Source organism: Bacillus rossius, chromosome 1 (assembly GCF_032445375.1).
Source record: "Bacillus rossius redtenbacheri isolate Brsri chromosome 1, Brsri_v3, whole genome shotgun sequence".
In the NCBI taxonomy this organism is placed as follows: domain Eukaryota; kingdom Metazoa; phylum Arthropoda; class Insecta; order Phasmatodea; family Bacillidae; genus Bacillus; species Bacillus rossius.
In genome coordinates this window covers 156,060,525-156,082,087 of record NC_086330.1, presented here as the reverse complement: position 1 = coordinate 156,082,087, position 21,563 = coordinate 156,060,525, and the positions used below count along the sequence as shown (strand labels likewise).

At 34.1% G+C, this 21,563-nt stretch overlaps 2 protein-coding genes across 3 annotated transcripts in view; one reads left to right on the top strand and one right to left on the bottom strand.

Annotated features, from left to right (window-relative positions):
- Positions 1 to 21,563, top strand: part of LOC134546327 (O-acyltransferase like protein) — a 79,992-nt gene that overhangs the window by 48,744 nt on the left and 9,685 nt on the right. The window contains exons 5-14 of the mRNA XM_063389091.1: positions 549 to 745; positions 1,448 to 1,537; positions 3,255 to 3,422; positions 3,542 to 3,635; positions 5,452 to 5,580; positions 7,662 to 7,827; positions 8,647 to 8,726; positions 9,286 to 9,381; positions 17,315 to 17,444; positions 20,555 to 20,729. Coding sequence (XP_063245161.1) covers positions 549 to 745; positions 1,448 to 1,537; positions 3,255 to 3,422; positions 3,542 to 3,635; positions 5,452 to 5,580; positions 7,662 to 7,827; positions 8,647 to 8,726; positions 9,286 to 9,381; positions 17,315 to 17,444; positions 20,555 to 20,729 — 1,325 coding nt within the window. The remainder of the gene's footprint in view (positions 1 to 548; positions 746 to 1,447; positions 1,538 to 3,254; positions 3,423 to 3,541; positions 3,636 to 5,451; positions 5,581 to 7,661; positions 7,828 to 8,646; positions 8,727 to 9,285; positions 9,382 to 17,314; positions 17,445 to 20,554; positions 20,730 to 21,563) is intronic.
- Positions 5,345 to 21,563, bottom strand: part of LOC134546328 (26S proteasome non-ATPase regulatory subunit 5-like) — a 75,680-nt gene continuing 59,461 nt past the window's right edge. Inside the window, exon 9 of one of the 2 annotated variants that reach the window (XM_063389093.1) lies at positions 5,345 to 5,591. The gene's annotated coding sequence lies outside the window, so the exon portion shown is untranslated. Of the gene's footprint in view, positions 5,592 to 17,434; positions 17,942 to 21,563 lie in introns of those variants that run through there. The other variant, XM_063389092.1, reaches the window with a different exon arrangement.

The following is a 21,563-nucleotide window of genomic DNA, read 5'->3' as shown; positions in this document are numbered from 1 at the left end:
AATAAGCTGCTGCATAGAAATAAAAAATACAGATGAGCATTGGTCTTCAAAAAATAAATAATTGAAGAAATATGTCAATAAATTGTGGAATGTAACTGACTGTAACGATAAACTCTGAGTGAACTTTAAGCCGCGCTAGCGCAGTAACGCTACATGGTAGCCAGGGTCACAGCTGGAACACACCTGAATGTGCTGAACCATTAAATACCACATGAAAGACCTTTCGCTGTATAGAAATAAATTATATTACTATTTGCATTATAATATTTGCCTATTATCATTATTTCATATGGAAAACACTGTGAGGAAAAGATAATTTCTGCATCTATAGTTTTTTCAAATAAATACAAGCCTTTATTTTCAAGAAAGCAGAATCTTTAACTCCCCCAATACATTTTTTTAAGAGGAAAAAGATGGGGAGGTGAGGAAAAGAATGGTAGTTTCGCTGCACATTAAACTCACATACAGTCTCCCCACCCCCCCTTCAACAAAAAAAAATCAGATTTAAAATTCACAATATTTTAGACATACTTTTGTTTTGTTTTCAGTGGTGTTACAGTCTTCATGGCAGCAATGATCGCAGCAGGCACTGGTTACGACCTTTACTTGGAACGTAAAGCTTCACATTTGTTTGCCGACAATATAACTTTTGAGGCTCCCCGACAAAAACAGAGAAGTATGAAAAAACCTCAAATAATGGATCCTTCGACAAACTGCACTTCTACTAACAACAATATCAGCAATGGTATGTGTTACACACAAATTCTCATACAAATTTCACATAAATATAACCTTAATAAATCATGTGTATGTTCTAGAAACATGTACAAAGCATTTTAATATCACTACTAAATTGAATCACATCAGTAATGATGTACTTAGTTGAATTCCTATCATATTTTGAAATTTTATACAAGTCATACTCATGATAATACTTCAGAATTGTTTATAGTAAGTAAGCTTAGTCTATCTTCAATTTCAAAATTAAATTATTAAGTGTTTCTGAAAAGAAATTTAGAGCGCTGGCAACAGAGAGGGCAGTAACAGGTAAAATTAAATCTGAATGCGAAGGGTGAACGCTTTGTGACAGTCAATTTTCTCAGTTGACGGAACACAGTTTTTGTGCTTTTCCCATATTTCAGTTTAAATCTGCAAAGGTTTGATCACAAAATTACTTATATTTTCAATAATGCCATCCACTCAAACACCAGGGTTTTTAATTTGAATTTTCATGTCTATGAAGTCATGAATGCTCAAGCTGATGAGACCTTGAACGTGACAGTGGAGTCCAAGCCATTTGACCTCACTTATGTTCACAATCATGAATTACAATTCATGCCAGAAGTTAACATTCAATGGTTTAGTTGCCTTGCTACATGGCGCTACTGAAAATCCACCATTAAAACTCAATAAAAATATATTATAATACTTGCTTTATTTGTTACAGGGAAGGCACTGAACAGCATCTCTATCTACGGATGTAACGTATACGTAGAGCCTGCTAATGTGGAAACGACGAGGAAAGCACAGGAGATGAGTAAGCACAGTGAAAAAATTCACACATTTAATTAAGTTCAGTGTTTGTTGTAAAATGTCATTGTTTATAAACAAAGCTGCAGCAGGGCAGTGCATGCACCCATTACTTAGCACTCATGCCAACTTAGCACAAAAATTTCTGAGCACTAATCTGTGAAAAGACATGTCACTTCTTATCATTGGATGTCTTGAGGAGTCGTGTCAGCTACACATAGAATGTTTCTACACAAAAGTGATAAGTCATTGCATTTTCGGAATTTTTTATTTTCTCTTCCAATGTGGTAATATTTATGTGCTTGGTGCTTGTAGACTCGTATCAATTATACATTATAGTGTTTTTATGTTTTGTTACAAAAGCTATGTGTTAAACTAGACTAAGTCTGTGAACTAATTGATTAATTGTTTAGCAAATAATTTGTACTAACTATTATAACACACTTTATGACTGATCAAAATTATGTTATGAATTTTCAAGGTCATTTTACAATTATTAAATGTTCACTTAGTTAAAAGTAAAACAAGCACCTATAAAGTATTAAAAATAAATTACAATTAGTTCTTTTCTAAATTTATTGACGTAAATATTTTTAACAGTGTAGAACATAAATTAGATAATATTACATGCGGATGGGAATCACACTTTACGGATGCAGATGTTATGTTAGTTGCAAAACTAGGCTCTAAATATCAGCACAAACCCTTATAAATAGTATATTTACAGTAAATTATAAGCATTCAATAAGATGTTTTCAAACTGGCACAAGTAACCTACACATTCACACGTAAGAATTTTTATAATAACTATGTTTGAATACTTAGTAACCCTTTCTTAGCTTTATTTTGAAATTATTCTTAATAATATGATCTTACACTAAAATACGGTAAAGCTTTTGGTGCCATAAAGTTATAATCCACAGGTTCTATCCAGGAACGTACGCAGAATTTAATTCAGGGTTGGGAGGGGAGGGGGGTATAGAACCACTTTACCCACTGTTTGCTTTCAAAATTCTTTCCTTTTGTTAGTGTGAATGATAAGATTTTTATATTGTTTAGGATTGAGGGGGAATATGGAGGAATATCTTTCACACATGGTTCCATGTCTGCTACATGAATAATGAAATCACCACTAATTATATATATTTGATACAGAAGGCGAAAGCCTATTAATGAGTCTGTCTAATGATTATCTAGTTAATTGTAAAGCATTTTCAATCCATTTGGAAACCATCAAATTCCTGGCATTTTAACAGCCTTTTTTTGTTTGTATATCATATTTTATATCTCTATCATAGGTACATACTTTATATAATTAATCTTTATTCTAAACCTAAATTCAATTTTCAATGAAATTCAGACACAGGCATATTTCTCACTCTTAGTCATTGACTATTGCATGCCATTGATGTGAGGATGATGATTATAATGATGATTATAAATTATTATAATTTTTTAGAGATAAAAAAATTGCAGTTACAGAAATGGGGAGGAAAAAAGAAGGCTGCAACTCAATTGTGACATGTTACTCATATATTTAGTATAATTTGAACATATTTGAACAGTCATTCACATCTGTAAAACAAACTGAAAAATATCTTGGGCAAGGAATACACATGCATTTAGGCATTAGGCAGCAACTTCAATCATTCTTAGTCACACTGATGATGCTGTTGTCTTTCCTTTACTACTGATACAACACATGCTATCCTGTTTTATCATAGGTATTATTTCCGAAGCAATGCTGTCTTTCTCCGTAAGAAGGAACCTGAAGATCATATGCGACAAAAATGTTGGGGAGGACACCATTCCCACTATTCATGGTCTGAGAACCATCAGCATGGGCTGGGTCATCCTAGGTCACACATGCATTGTTGCTTTCAAGTATTCAGGTGAGCTTAAATTAAATAATTTATGCCTTTTTTTAATCATATAAACAAAATAAAACATATTTTGTTATTTTTATGAATTTTATGAACATTTTACATTGAAATACAAATTATTTTTTTAGATAATATGGAGTACCGGGGATTAGCCGAAAAAGAACTGCTTTTCCAAACAATAAGCAATGGTGCATTTTCTGTGGACACCTTCTTCTTCATAAGGTATGATGTTTGTTTGACATGTAAGGTGTTTAACATGTAATACCAAGGCCATTGAGAGGAAGTAAGGGGCCGGGGGCAAATAATTTAGTTGGGCCACCTTCCCATTAGTTAATGTACCCCAGAACTAAATAAAAATATATATATTGCTGTGGTTATAACTCTGTACCTCCGAGGCATAAGACTATGTCACAAAAACCATATTTTTCAAGAGAACAGTTTAAAGAATTTTAAATAATGCCTCACTATTTACCCAGCTATTTTCTACCCAAAAAATGTGACTTTATGACATATCATAGCTCTTAGTGTTGTATGCCACTAGACATAACATCAAACTGTGATCAAGTTTGTGGTTAAAAGTGCATTTTGTCCACAAGTGTGCAGTGTCTTGTGGTTCTTAGGTAGAGAACTATAAATTTGACCTGTGTGTATTACATAACTTGTAAGGTTTACAAGAAGTTTTATTAGCAATATCGGTGTAATTTCATTTACTCTCAGAACAAAATCATGCATTAAAAATAATCTATAAACTTACATGGTAAACCCCCCCCCCCCCCCCCCCCCGGCATCCTAACATAGGATCTGGGATATGCATTATTTAGTAGCAAATACTTTCACTATATTACAGATATAATTACATTTATACCTAACCTGCTGCAACTTAAAATTAAAATTCTTTGAGAGTCATTGAACAAACTTAACTCCTTTAAGTACTTATTGCTAATGGATATCTGGGACTCTATGAAGCTGGATATAAAAATGCTTGGATGTTTTCAGATTAACCCAAGATAAGTTCAGCCTAAAAAAACTGCACTATTGTGTCCCCCCTTCCACCCTCAATGAAGCCAGAAAATCTTTTGTCTTAAAATCAGAATTGTGTATCATGATGCTAACAAGTGTTACAGTATTGTTCTATGTACTTATGTTCCAAGCCAAATGTCCTGGTGACTAGCTACTCTAGCTGTCCACTCACTGGTCCTCAGAACAATACGGATAATCATAGATGACATTTTTGACAGCCCGGTTGGGTGTAGACTGTTACGAAAATAAATATTGATTGAAACTGAGTAAAGGTAAACACAATTATTTTTCTGCAGTTATACATGATTCACACTATGAATTTTCACTCATAAAGATATTTGGCATTGACAATACTTTACGCCTACAGATCTTGTAAACTTCAGATTAATTTAAAAACTGTAACTTGTGTTGTTCAGTAAGACATAATATACATTCGAAATGGGAGCTGTAGTTTGAGAAAATGTTGTAACTAATCCTCACATTTTTTTTTAAATTTTTTAAAAATGAATGATTGTACCTTTTTTATTGTTTATTGTTGTATGGCATCAAACACCTTTCTCCTCCACCAAAGAGGGTGAATTCTGAAAAATGCCTCCTCCTTCTGTTGAATTCCAATGAATAACCCCCCCCCCCCCCCCCCTTGTTTCCCTTCTGTTTTCATCTGAATACTATTTTTTTTTACGTACAGTCAAATAAAATAAATTGCAACAGTACACTTTTAATGAAATATTTGTCAACCATTACATATTTTTAAGTTATAACTCCTTATTATGTTACTTTCCAGTAAGATAATTTGATAAATGTTTATGATTGTTTCTAGTAGCATACTAAGGCCCCAGCATCATTTTACAATTCCAGTTTCCTCCTAATGGTATACAAAATTAAATGATATAATAATGAATTTATACAAATAAAAAAATTAATAATTTTATTTGTTCATGTACAAGACAATATTAAAAATTATCCATAAATACATTACCTACTCATTAGACATTATAACATGTTTTAAACGTGGCAGTGGTCTCCTGGTGTCGTTCCTGTACTTCCGCACCATCGCCAAGATAGACGTCACGAAGCTCACCAAGTCCACTGGGGCGGTGTCCAGCGTCCTGCAGTTTCTTGGTCTGCTAGGCTACAGGTTCCTCAGGTGAGGCCCAGCTGCAAAAATTAACATTCAAGACGGAATTGTCAGAGTGAGGGTGATGCCGTTCTGAGGAACTAAATCTTTGAAATTTTCAGCTAAGTAATGGACCAGTCATGAGGTTATATCTACTTTTTTGTAAAATGTGATTTTAAGATTCATAATCATGATATCATGCACCATGTTTGCGAAATGTGCGTCTAAACTTGAATATGTTATAGGTAGGGACAAGATTATATGGTGAATTGCGATAAAACCTATATAACACCGAAAAGAATGTCAAAACACCTCATAACACCGAAATGCAAGTTAATACACCATACAGCACCAAAATGCCACTTATATTCATGTAATTAAGTAGCATTTAACCAAAACTTCATTCACATCATAAAAAAAAAATAATCTTTTAATGTTTGAAATTCAAGAAATGTCATATCCAGATAAAAAAATTGTACCAAAGTGCATGGATCAGAAACATTAATTTAGTTTGCTTTATTGTGCATCTCTTATTGAATTACTTCTGAAATTCTCGCTAATTCATTTTTATTGTTATGATGTATCTGTTTTAGACAAATTTATTACAAAACAGCTTTTATTAAAATAAAAAACACCCAAATTTTTTGTTTCAAAAATGAAATTGGACTAAAACTAAAAACATAAAATTTTGTCTCTCAGTTATAGGAAACACTAAGGCAAAATATTTTTTGTCAAGGAGCATGTGTCTGAAAACAGCCCTTGCAAGATCCCACACATAACGGAAATGTGCAATTTTTAATCTTGCACGTGGCCTGGGCAGTCTGCTTACACAGACCATGATTGATGGAGGGAGCAGAGGAGTGGTCACAGACTGGATTTTGGTTCCCACACGAGTGCGGCTGCATGCAAAGGTGACAAATGGCAAAATGCACTGTGCATTACAATTTGTCGAGTTTAAGAGCCTGGATGTTGAAAATAAATGGTCTCACTTTCGAGGCAAATATTCAAAATGACATCTACCAACCTCAATGTACACTTGACACCACATGCTATGTTTACCAGACCCTCTCAAACATTCCCAGTGCTTATGGCTTCTACTCACTAGCTGCTGCTGTTCTTTCACGTAGTTCTCCGTCTACAGTCACAGGCGCGACAGAGACAAGGTTTTTTATGCGGCCCCCCGAGGAAAATATTCATAGGCGTTAAGGCAACCACCAAGAGGCGGGGAGGGATGGGATTCGGGGGGGAGGGGGGGGGGGAGGTCAATGCAAGTTTTTGTGAAGAGGTTCACGCAAAGCATTAGAATTAATTGACCCAGAGTGACATAGTGGAAAAACTGCAACATGTCTTGAACAGCAAGTGAGACATCTTCCGATAATTTGCATGTAGACTATATACGGATACATGACCTGTACTTACTTTTCATCTAGGCCACTGTGGCTGTTTGTTTCCGTTAGACACAGTTACAAAACCTGTTACGCCCGGGGTGTTTGCTAAAGGAAGCCACTTAACGTTGCAACAAAGAAACCTACACCTGCAGTCATCAAACTATTTTAGGCAGTTATTTTAGGAAGCAGTCTAAACAAGGTACAGAACTATTAACATTTCCACTGTGTCTTAACTTAATTGTAGAAATATCTTAGCATATCTGAACAGTTTTAGCACTTGCAAAGGTGTATATGTTAGAATTATTTTTTTTAAAATGAAAGTATTATTAGTGTGCTAGTGGTAAATCAGAAAAATGGCACTGCAGAGAAGTGCCAGTTTGATCCCATGCGCACACAAACTGGGGACAGAGAATATTTTCACCACAGAATGCCATACAGGAATGGCAGTGGACACTACTGTGATGGGGGAACAGTCATGCATTGCCATTGGATGCTGCAGATGTAAAACACAGAACGTTAACATTTGTGACACGTAATTTGAAAATTATTTATAACTATAGTTGTGTGAAATAACTTGGCTATCTGAAAAAGTAATCAGTGTCCAAGGATGAAGTTATTTCAATGATACAGGTAGTTAAGATAATGGTGATGTATTGTATTTATAGTTTTACGAAAATTTTAATAATTATTTTCCCCAAAAATGTTTTCTTCATCTTATTCTAGGTTGACGGTGCCATACATGTTTGTGCTGGGAGTAGTGGAAGTATGTATGAAGTGGTTCTACTATAATTCCGTTTTTGATCCACCCACGATGGATCACATCAACTGCCCAAAATACTGGTGGAGAAATGCACTGTACATAAACACACTCTTTCCAAATGAAGAAATGGTAAGATATCCACAGACTTTTAACTAATCTGAGTGAATATGTTTAAATTAAAAATATACATTAAAGTATTTTCTCTGGAACAATACTAACATAAAAATCACATGTCAGCAATACTTATGTTATAATTCTAGTGACCTGCAAATGACATTGCTTGTTTACCGGGCGTGACTTAACCAGTGGGTCTGGGAGCCACGACTTTAAGGGCTTAGCCAGAATTTTTGTGGGGATATTTTTTAGCATTGTCTGCCAATAATTTATAATAGCACTTAATGGTTTGTTTGGACCAACTGCTTTTAACTTGACAGCCTTAAAAGTGCTGCATTAGTATTATCTAGACAAACATAACAAAATACAAAAATATAGCATCTGAATGTGATTAAAAAAGCAAAAAGTACCCCTCTGCAGAATTTTGGGAAGGAGAGGGGCATACCCCAATATCTTTTTCCTTGGTTTTGGCCCTCCCCTCTCGTTACATCAGTAATACACTATAATACATGGTGTACACTATAAATATATCTCTCGTTTTAATCATTTATGCCTATATTTTTTTATATTTTCCTGGCCTCAGATAAAAGTGTAAATATGATGTTTTACTGAAGAGTAAACTAACTCTAAAATAAGTCAGTGCTGTTTACTCAACGATTAATTTAATATCATTCAAAATAGATACATCTTGTACATAATATGTCAATATTAATGATAATACAAAAAATAAATTAAAGCACCTGCTAAGATTCGATTTTCACATACACATTGCAGTGAAAATGCAGCTTGCTAACTACTAGAAACATTAAAAAAAAGTTTATTGTTTTTTTACAGTGTATGCTGTGGAGCTGGTACCTAGCCAATGATACCCAGTTCTTTATTATAGGGATATTCATCTTAATACTGGCTGCAAGGTAAGTTCTGCCTACCATAATGTCTACTTGATAGTTCCTTCTTGCAAAAGACTTTATGTGCACATAAAAAATTTAAATAAATTCATAGTAAAAAGTAAAAGATCCTATATGGCATGAGAGAAACATAATCAAATTGCACTCATTCAAAATTTATAACTAAACAGCAATGACCTCAAAGTTAAAAGCAACCATTAAAATTTCCTACCTTAAGTTACGTAAAAACCAAATGTATGGTAAATGTCAACTCATAATGAAGCGTTAAGTATTATGTGCCAAGTGTCAAGCCAAACCATTTTACTTGAATGAAATATGCATTGCATACCTTTTCTTTGGAGTGATAATAACTATCATTTTAAAAAAAGCAGTTGTACTATTCTAATGATAATGCAAGCTGGCTTCTACTGTAAATATACATTTCAAATAAAAACTTTGTGTTGCAGCAACATAACTTACTGGGCTCATATTTTCACAAAAATCATTAGTTTTGGAAAAATAACATTTTTGATTGTAATTTCCATCATAACTGCGACCACCAACTACGGCACTTGCTTTGTTTCAGTCATTTCCGCCTGGCTGCGCTCACGCTGGTGACGTTCCTGCTGAGCTCCTGGTGCACCACGGGCCTCATCGCCTACAGCAACAAGCACATCCCGAGGTACCACCCCGCTTGTGCTCACGTTTACTTCTCACGCCTGCCGTACTCTTCCACGTCTTGCACATGCTGAACATACCAAGTACCTATTAAGATTCCACTGAACCTTCGTGAAAGCAGCAAATTTTGTTAGTTTTATGTAATAACTTGAGGCCGGCTTGCACAGTTGTAACTTGGGGCAAAGTACAGTATTTCTCCATTCGATTAACCTGCAAAGTTTTTGATTAGATGTTACTTACCTATCTCTGCAAGTGACCCTAAGACCTCTTATAATGCTCCTGAACCTTTCTTTTTCTTACCAAGTGAAGTGAGACAGTGAATCCTTCAGTCATCTAAAATGTATGTATATCTAGTATAGATTTTGTTTAATTAATTAGCTTACTTAAAAGCATGTAATTTTTCCAGTACAATAAATTTTTGAAAAGATTTTATGACTCAGCTACACAAGATTACAAAAGAAGTGTAGTTCTGGTTTTAATTTTATATAATTAGTTTTCAAGAGATTGGCTTGAGAAAATGCTTTATTTCCGATGATTTGGCATCATAACGGTCCAGGATGCAGGGCGCTTGCTCTGCTTCTCCTGGATAAACCTTCCCTACCACAAACTTGGGGTGAGAACTGTTATAAATCACCCCCTCCTCCCAGTAACCCAACACACCATTGATGATCCAAGTCACTGGTTTTAATTCTTGGAAACTGGATCCACTTGTTGATATGAGGACGAACATTCACCATCATTTCTGTTCCTTCTTACACAAAGTCCAGGAAATAAAGGTGCTGGGGCGACGTTCGCTCCCACAGAACAAAAGTTTTAAATCTCTGGAAAATTTGCTTAAAGCTGAATTTAGGTGCAGAGGTGAAGTAGATGATGCTAAGTAACATATCAAAAATTTCCTGTTGTGTACCTTGTGTGCCACATAGAAAACATGCAGGGCACTACAAAAAATTAATTCTGTGAACACAATTATTATGATAATCGGGCAGTAAACCAACCAAAATATTCTACAAATAATATTCTAATTAATAGTAAAAAAAACTCTTTTTTTGTTATGCTAAATATGCAATAAATGTTAACATTTTTTTTTTTTTAATTTTTTCTGTTCTTTTCAAATTTGCAGGACTCACAATACATTTTACATAAACATTAAGGGACAGATGTAAAAATCACTTACTAAAGGTTATTGCAAATTCCTTAAGCTTTAAAATGGTATATTGTTCAAACGTCTAGCAAAGGAATGAGATCACTAGAGCGGTCCGAACTTCACAATAGTAGGTATGTACAATACTGGGTGGTGCTATTTAGTCACTCCAGCTGGTGTGATTTTTGCTCTCACAAAACAAAACAAAAGTGAGGAAATTTGAATTTTGGTACAGCAGTAGATTCGACCATGCTAAGTAACATACCAAACGTTTACCACAGTAAACCTTGTGCATCATACATAGAATGTGCAGTTAAGCCATAGATGATAGCTCCTTGCAGTGCTCCACAAATGTGAATCCTGCAAACAAAATTATTACAGTAACTTCTCAATAAACCAATCAACATGCTTTCACAAGCACTATTCTAAATGGTGAAGTTTAAAAATTTATAAAAAATTTTTTTAAATACTGTGCAAAATACTGAATATGAATCATACTGAATGCTGAATGATAATGCTGAATCATAATGGATACTGAATACTTGCATCATTCCCTAAACAAAATAAATACTCTAACTTCTTAACTTCTGAATACTTGGCCATCAAGGTCGCACTGGCTTACTGTGCCCGGAGCACCCCCACAGGATGGTACACACTCTGACGCCTGGGCTACTCTAGTGAACCAACTATTTGCACTTGACTCTTTATAATCATACTGCCTTATGGCATAAGGAATAACAAAAACATATATTAAGATTTTCACATTGGGCCCTTCATTTGTATGGAAGTCATTATTTTATTTTTGTGACTGATTTAAAAAACTTAATACATATGTAGATTTATATTTTGTATTAAGTATTAAATTTTGAAATATTTTTAACATGGATGTACAGAATAATGTTTTAGATTTTTTTGTTGTGTTACTAAGAGGCTAAGGTAAAAACTGCATTGTGGGAAACATTTTAATGGACAGCTGTAAGATTCTGTCATCTTGGACTTAACTATGTACAAGTTTTCGATGTTATGCACTAAGTCTCCGATGGGAATCTATTGATATTGTATTAAGCATAGTCAACTCTAACACAGTGCAAAAATTCAGCTTTGGACAAATTGTTTACAGGGGTTTGCCTTTTTTGGTCTTCGTTTCCTGGACTAACAGCCATAACTCTGTATGGGTTTGCACTCCACTCCTCCTGAATGTCACAAAACCAAATTTATTATTTTTATTTTATTTTAGTAAGGTAGCTTTTCCTTGCTGATTTCGCAGTGAACATATAAGAATGATTCAATGAAAAAATTAGTGCGTGAAGTAAGAATAAAATGTTTTCACGGTTTGTTACGCTGGAGATATTATGATTAAAATATCACAGTGAAAGAAAATTGGTTTAATACCATGTAAAATATTAACTAGGTCACATTAAAATCCTTCCTCCTTCTTTCTCTTTGTGAGTTGATAAATTGTTCAGTTACAATGAAATTTTTAAAAGGGTTTTTAAAAAAATAATTTAGTTATTTGTAGTTTTTTTGTTTAGTTTTGTAACTTGACAGTTTTAAACTACATTTATCACAGCAAAAAGTTTCTTTAGTTAACTATAATTTAATTAACTATAATTTAATAATGTTTATAAAAGGTAAGTTGCATGTCAAGAAGCTGTTAGTTCATTTTGGCCAAGCTCATAGAGATGAAACAAAGCTGCTAAAAATTTTTTCAACAAAATTTGGACGTTTTATTTATGCTCCATTTAGTTATTCGTTTCTTAGAATTGGGTTGACAAATTTTTGTTACAAAGGAAAATAATTATCACTCCAATTATTTCAGCATGGCACTTATACCAGCCTTCATGCTTATGACTTAATATAAATAATATAAGGAAATACATATAAGTAATGATGTTATTCATTATAGTACTTGAAGTTATAACATTCTACACTGTGTCTAAAAATATGGTCACATCTTCCTTTTTTATTACTGTCCTAAATAAAGGTGGTGTGCAACTTTTCATAACTGAATTTAAATGATTCATTTTCTTCCTTTTATCTTAGTGCAAAACATTGCAAAATATCTGCTTCAAGCGTTTTATCTTGCAAATGAATTATTTTCGTTTCAGGGCTTTATCACCTGTTGTTATGGGCTGTCAAGTAAGTAGGGCAGTTGGGAAATATTTCTTGAATGGCTCCATCACATAATTTAGGATGAGTCAGTGGATCAGTATGATGTTTTTCAGTTTCAGGACTGTAACAGCTTGTTTCCTTCAACATGGAGTCTGACTCGCACTCCTTAAAATACAGAATTCATTGAAAAAAAAAAGCATTTTTTCCAGCTAGGCCTGTTGTACAATTACAAAATTGGTTTATATTATGTCATATTTTGTATCATATTTTGTATTTCTTGATGGACTTTTTACCATGATTCAAATTACTGGGGGAGTATATTGCATTTACATAGCAAATATGATTATTTAGGAATAAGTGTTATCCTACATTTCAAACGAAGTTCAACTTTTTTTTTTAGCTCGTATAAAAGTGCATGTGCACATTATTTTATGAAGTCTGAACAGTATGAGACTTTCCAGTATTTAAACCTGTTAGCTATTAAGATAAATGCCTGGAAAACATTAAATTAAAAGCTTATAAATTTTAATTGTGCACCACATTATGCTGTTACAGATAAGTAAGCTCTTTTTATTTTCTGGTTCTGTGGGAAAAGATAAAGTTCAAAATTACAAATTCTTTGATTGTTTAATGCCTGAGAAACCACTTTCAAATCAATACTATTATGTAACTTAAGTAATCTCCGAGAAAATTATTTTAATCATGTGCATCATAATATGTTAAAATTGTCGAGAACTAGATTGAACAGTTTAAAAAGCATAAATTCTAATAATTAAGCTACCCTTTTTTTTTTTACCAATGCTTTGGCCAAATTGCCCAACAATATAAATATATATTTTTATGATAAAAAAATTGTATGTTTAAGTAACTTCATGAATTCATGAATTAGTCAATATAATTTTAAACTGAAACGATTTGCAAATAAAAATATTTCAATTTATTTATAAGAGTAACCAAGATAAATACAAGCTTGAAAGCTATTTATCTAAATATATATTGACTTCAGTTGTAACATTAACAGTAAGTTATTACACTATGCATTAGATTTTACAAGTATATTTACAAAAAGGGCCATAGAAAATACTTGTACATGTCCTCAAATTCTATTTACATAACAAAGATATATTTGGTAATTGGTCTATGATTGTTGGATTTTCACTTAAGTCCTTCACGGACGATTTTTTAAATCAGATTGATTTTTTTTCAACAAAAAATAGTATGTAATATTAAATAATTTTTATAAATTAATAAGTACTGCAATAATTTTGACATATCATTTAATTGTTAATGGTATGGTAAAATATTTTTTATCTTTAAAAATATGGGAATAATTATATAGTATGTGTATTCACGACATACTTATAATACATATTTCAGTTTAGATTTCATGTGATTCTAATATACGCTACCTTACTGAATGAGTTTGTTTATTTGTTTAGTTTGTCTTATAAATGCCTCCGCTTTTATATTAAAAACTAATCAGAAAGCATCTGAGTGTATTTTGTCATAAAATACTATTATCATATAAGACAAAGAAGCAACTAGAGGAATATAAAGTATATAGGTGAAAAATCTGCAGTTTGATGATAACAACAGAAAATCTTTGTAAATAACTGGGAAATGAAAAACGTGCATAGTAAGCAAAATGGGTTTGTTGTATATAACGATAACAGAATGAACAATGGTTTTGATTACAGTTTCCACTCAGGACGGATGTATCTACTTACTCTTTGTCATAAAAAAATTTAACCTGAAATAACTGATGAATTGAATCGGGACGAAAAATTTTTCACACCCATAGTCTTCTTTGGTTATTGTTTTTAGGAAAACTGAATACCTCAACTTGAGGTCCATTATCATATTTTCCTTTACATAATGCAACACAACAGTGATACGGCATATTTCACGTTAACTTAACGCTCTGTAAGTAATCATCTGCCCAGCTACAGATGAAGAAATACATGCACAGGCTCGGCACGAACCTTGTGGCCGGGGGAGGCTAGGATCCCCGCTGACGTTGCACGCCTCCCTCAGTTTAGAAATCAGGCTTGAAGACCAAGGGGTGGGGGCAAGAAGGCGTGTTGGTAAGAGGGTGAGGGAGGGAGGGGTGTGTGTTGGGGAGTTTGGCCATGAGAGGGAAAACCTTCACAACTAGTGCTAAGTGGTGATCGGTGATAAAAACCGAAAATTGTTGACTCCTTGATGGTGTTAAGTGGAATCTTAATACTGAAACAAATCTCCATTGTTAACCAAACATTAGTAATGGGAAGCTAAGAGTCTGCGTACTAATGTAAATCATTCTTAGCATACACAATTAATTTTTTCACACAAAAAATATGTTAATATTTGTCTTTTGTCTGCAAACACTTAAATGTTGTTAGCTTACAAAATGTGTATGCAATGGTCTGGTAGCTGTTCACTAAGACATTTTAACAAGTAGGTACGTACATCTTTCTGGTGATACAGTTCAAAACAACAAACTGACAACTGCATGCATCTACAGAAGTTAACATGATGCTCGTGGGCCAAAGTGTTCAATTTTTTCGATGTTAGAATAAAGAATTGTTCTAACTATTGTCTCAAGTAAGTTGAGTGTAACAGAACTGGCAAAAAGTTCAAGATTCCAACATGTATGTCAACTAGTGATAGGTCAAACCCCCATTTTCTCAAATCCAATCTTGAATTTGAATACCAAAGAGTACTTCGAATAGTATATCCCTCGAATCTGAGTCTAGGTCTCAAGAGTAAACAATAAAAGTATGTACAAGAAATAAAAAAAAATTACTATAGTGGTAAAACATTCAATCCTCTAAATTTTTGTTTCACAAACTAAGTTTCCAGAATCAATAGATTTTGCAATTTTCTTTATATATTACATGTTAAAAGTACATCTTAACAGGATAGATCTGAAGAAAAAATTGACCAAGAAAAGTTCAGAAGTTTTCAGTGTTTAATTTTTCTAATTAACTTCATTTCTTATAATACTTTTTCTTTGAATCTTTCTCCTTGAATATCGAATCCTTTGAATACTAAGAATATGATGTTATTTGAGGATTTGGTTGGCCCATCCTTAATGTCAATTCACAAGTGTAATGGCGAACACAATTGCACAATAAACCTGGGGTCGTGATTACTGGCTTCAAATCGTACACCAATGTTCTTTGGATAAGGCTGCCCGAAATAACACCTTCAGTATAAGTCAGTCACATTTATCTATACATACATAAAAATATAATGGTGTCTGTCTACCTTGTCTGTTACTCTTACATGCAAAAAATACTCAACTGACAAATACTTAAATTTTGCATGAACATTGATTTCTTGTGCAATCAAAAATGAAGTTGCCTTCACAACTATCAAGAGATATAAAAATAGTATTTGAAATACCACAAATTCCTTTGAGAAAATAACAATATTTAAAAGTAAATGCACAAAAAGATTATTTCTTTGTTGAATTCCACCTTCTTTCAGATAAGCTCCTATTTTTCAGAATTATATCTGGTACACACAGCTAACCTAAGTGCAGTGTCTCTCAAATTTGCATCCTTAACATTTATTTAATTTGATCACTAACTACATTAACTTTATTAGTTAAAAGAAAGATAATAAAATACACTTTTTTTTTTAGTTTTAAGGTGAGATACAAAATGCAAACAACTTAAACTGTGCAAGCATAAAGTGTTGTTTGTTGCCAAAGTCCAAAGCAAAAGAACATTAACTTACCCACATTATTCCATTACTTTCATATAATCATTCTTTATTAAATAGTTTTTAAGGATTGTATCTATTTCAAATTAATATTAATGCAGTTATTAACTGGCAGAAACTTAATCTAGTAGCACTCATTATTGATAAAACAAAAATTATTTCTTTCACTAGGAAATATAAATACCAACATTTTTTGACTATAAATAGGAAGATGTTGTAATAACTAAATTTTTCTCTTTGAAAGATCTTGGCATTATTTTAGATGCAAAATTATATTTTCACCAGCACGTAAATCATCTAATCTCCAGTTCAAGAACTGTTCAAAAATGTTTCACCATTTCAAGATGGTGGCTGTTTTAATAGCTCATGGTCCAAACCTGACAATGTTCCTAGCCAATATTGAGCTTCACTACGGCCAAACCGTTATCTTACTGTGGAAAAATCATTGGTCAGATAAAATTATGTAAACACTAGGATTATTTAAAATAAAAAAATTAATCTCTCTTGGGAATTTTAAATTTATCTCACAATTATTGAGAGAAGGCTGTTTTAATGGCTTCCAGTGAACAGGTTTATGTTCATTAATGATATTAAAATTACTATGGCCAAATTATTAAAATAATTGAATTCGGAACTCTCTTCAAATATTCAAAAAAATTTAACTATAAAAACTATTTAAAATGAAATAATTTAGTAATTGTAAAATAAAAAATATAAATAGGTATTTAAAATGTTCTATTTGAATTAAATGACACTTGAGTTGAGAAATCTGAAGGAATATTTCACTGAACATAACTTTTTTTTTAACGCCTGGAAAAATGAAAACTAATAAGTTGTAATATAAAATAATGCAATATGGAGCCACGTGCATCAGAACATTTAGCGAAGAAAACAGACATCTAACTCTATGACATATTACAGCTAGTATCATGTACATATAGTACAGAATCTGTAATAACTATGCTTGATGTTGCAGCACAGATGACCCACTTGCCCTGTTTGATATAATATACGACAAACCATGGACCCGCCTGGGCCCTTACTTGATCGGCATGGCCACTGGATGGCTGCTCTTCAAGACCAACTGCACCATCCGCATGAACAAGGCGAGTTTACATAAGCAACAGTCATATTCAAATATCTAAAGGGCGGTATTCCAAGCCATTTGGATAATATAGCAAATAAGCACTGCCTTGTTGGGATACAACCTTAACCTACCTCGGGGGCCATATTCCAGAACAATTCCAAACCAAATCCCAGTCAGGAAACAAATTGGCAACCATTTTAATAACTTGTGTTCTGCGAGAGGCTACAAACTGGTTTCAGTGCATTCCAGTGAACGTTTCTCAACCTTCGATACAATTTTTACAGCAAAAATACTAGAGACAGAAGCACCTTTGCACAAAAATAGAACTGCCTTTATAATTTTCTCAAGTTCTTTTTAAGTTGTGATTATTTCTTGTTATGACCATTAAAATGTACTAAATGTATTCCAGGATAGTTTCACTATCATAAAGCTTCATTTGGCACACCAACACGCTTGGCACGTCCCCTGATGATCACAAAAATGACTATATACGAGTTAATGGTACCAGTCCGCCATCTGGAAAAATCAACAAAAAAAAGTAAGCTCTGCGCATGCGCAGAATTTGGGCAATCGATTGGCAATGTATAGGACACCAAAATCCATTCCCTAAAAATACCGAACTGGCCGTGTCCTATCGTGCTATAGGAATACGGTCAGGGTACAGATGTAGCATATTCAATACCTAAACCCTTATTTTTGTTTCTTGTAATACCAGCTTTAAGTACATGTAATGTGATGTTAGAAAACGTATTGATTACTTTGTGAAAATTAGAACCAATAATTAAATATGTATGTTACAAACCCAGGGAAAACAGGGTTAAAAAGGATTGTTGTGGTTATATTGATAGCACACATTTAATATGCATTCACAGTGTATGGTTTGAAATAACAAGTATTGATACTGAACTGTAACAGAGAAATTTTCCACCATCATGCATACACACATACAAACATACAGGCTGATCACCCTTGCTAACAACCTCTACATATCTCTGCAGTCAACTAAATTTATCTACTTTAAGGATAGTCCTATTATTTAACAGTCTATTGTCTCTCTGCAAATTAATTAAAAACTTATTAATGTACTAAATAACCTCTTGTCCTACACCACAATCCACAAACACTTGTCTGCCACACTCACTCACATGCACCACGTTACTAACCTAGCCGATGTCACTTCATGTCTTCCCTCGCTCTCCACTGTCACTCGTCACCCCAACTCGACTGGCCACTGTTATTGCCAGTCAAAGAACTTGCTGGCAACACTACCATCCTCGGTTCGCCAGTATCGCAGATCCGCTAGTATTGCCACCAGCCTCTAGGTTGAACTCCCTACTCCCTCTCTCTTGCCCCTAGTCGGCTGCTTCTTCGAATACCCTCTGTCTTGGAATCTTCTTGCGGCTCTAAAACTGTGTCAAGCCACGAGGGCCCTGTTCCAATTCCTGGGAACCGATAGGAGTTGCACAAGAGGTGTGACGACCCTGGCGACCAAAGAAGCGTCCGGACATCGCGACTCCTGACGGGGGGAGGGAAGGGGTTGTAAGTTAGCATTCCAGGCCAGACACTTGCCCGCCTTGTAACTGTATATTATTTTGAGTTCACTTGTAATGCCAATGATCTGTAAGTATTTTTTTTTTACTTAAGTACTTGCTATGTAGCCAGGTGAAGTTTAAGGTTGTTTCAAACAGATTTCCCCCATCACCAACCCTACCTTACAATGTGGTAGTGCTTTCCCAACAAACATTCTCAGATAGCTAATGAGGATGGCCTTGACGAACAGTCTGCAGAAGAGAGCTTTCACCAGCAGTGGAATATAGAAAAATTATTCGTTCAACCTTTAAAATAATAAAAAAAAGTTCAGCTTTAACTACATAGTTTGATATTGCAAACAACTAACAAAAAAACTTAAAGAATCATCACAAAATGATTCAGTTATTTTGCAATTTTAAACTTTATCTACAATTTTTTTAAATTTTTCTTTGAATTTCAGACTCAGTTTCGAAAACACGGAAAGCAAGGTTTGATGATAAAAAGTATTTTGATCAATTAATTACATAAACATGTTGCATTTTTCACAGAGGCAAATGAACTGGTCACCCTAATTCCTTGCTTAGTACACCTTCCTTGGGTTGTTGGTTCCTAATATATTTTGATTTGTCGGATGGCATTTTTCTGTTTTTGTGCTACTTGGGGTTGGATCAAAGCAGACCGATTCCAGTGCTTGGAAGGGTCAAACCAGCCTTCAGGCTTATCTACGTACAGTCAGCGCTATCTAATCCAGCAACCTTCAGTTCAGCATATTCTGTAACTTGACATTCAGTTTGGGTTTTTTGGGTGTATTGGGTGTATTGGGGCGTTTGATGATGTTGACCACCCGACTTTTCAACAGTAAAGGCGGACTCTCAATGATCCATTGCGTCTGTCACCCATCCATCCATCAACAAGCAAAGCGATTCACTTTGATCTGCAGGTCCGTCAAATACTTTTCCATTCTGATGCTGCCAACTGACTATAAGGCTTAAATATTTGTGAAAATTTCTCTAGTACAGGTAGATTATAATGATGATCATGAAAGTTAAGCACTAAATCATTAAACTTAATTTTCTTTCAATCTGATATTTATTAATCTATGTATTTTCAGTTTGACTACACATTATTCATTAGACTTCTATGTCTTGATATATTTTTGTATCAAACATCAAACTTAAAAATGTGTTTAAATGTAAGTTTAAAACATTTACTGAAAGTAGGTAAACAAATGCACAAATTTCAAAACCTTTTAAGGTAGTAAAGGTTGCCAGCAATACCTTGCTAACATTTTGAAGGTTATGATTTCATCCATTTGTCCATTGAAAGCTAAAGCTTGGTAAACTTTTGATGGATGGACAGAATTTTTCGGGCCTTCTGATTGGCTCGAGGTCACACAACTGACTAACAAATGGGAAACGGATGGCGCAACAGATCATTGTTAAGTCTAGCACTATGCTGATATGTATTTCCCTTGCTATAGAACAATATCATTGCTGTACTGTAAATTAATTTTTCTTTGGTATTCCCGTTTAAATGATACTGTTGTTATATAATCCGGGCCAGCTGTGATGTTTGACAAACATGTGGTGCACTGCGCAGGTGGTCACCACGGCCGGATGGCTGCTCTCGACGGCACTGTTCCTGTTGCTGGTATACGGGCTGTACGGCGCCCACATCAACCCCATCACCGGTGCAGCCTACTCCTCGCTGAGCCACTCTGCCTGGGCGCTCGGTCTGGCCTGGATCGTCGTGGCATGCTCCACTGGATACGGCGGTGAGACGATGGCCCAAACAGCACGAGAAGGTGTGGGAGACCACAACCAGTTTGGAACTCTACTGAGCAAGACATTCATTCATTCTTACCGGGTCTGCAGTGTGAATGCCCACAAGGGAGGGAATACTGTTGACACAGTCCATAGCATTGTGTGCATGAGCACAAAAAAAAAAAAAAAGAGAGAGAGAGAGAGAGAGAGAGAGAGAGTGTGTGTGTGTGTGTGTGTGTGTGTGTGTGTGTGTGTGTGTGCGCGTGTGTGTGAAGGGAACCTCAAAAATAATTTGGATTATGTTTCCGAGGACATAATTTAAATATTTTTACATCCTGTTCATTTTAAATGTTGCAACCTTATTAGTAACAAATAAAATTATGGAAATTACATGTATTTCAAAAATAAGTAATCATTTTAGTTTCTCTTACATGGTTGGCATAAATTGCCACATTGTTTTATAATGATTATGAAAAATTATCAAACAAACTTACTTTTACAATTTAATAATGAAAGAAATGCACATAATAAGTTTTTGTAACAGTAAGGTGTATAGTGTATAACAAAACAATTTGCAATTTTATAAATCAATACTTATTCATTCAAGAACCAAAATTCAATCAATATAGCGTAAATATCATAACAGACAAGAAAGAATTGCCTCTACCTTGCAAATGGTATTATTTTAAGTCATTCTATTGCTTTCAAGTTCTTGATTATTCAGTAAAACCCCTCTTAATTGTAGTTTTAACTGTTGCTTTTTTTCTCTATTGTCCGCCACCTCTGATTACGGGCCTGTACACACTTTTGCAGAAAATAAAAATTCTCTGCTGCTTCAGCATTGT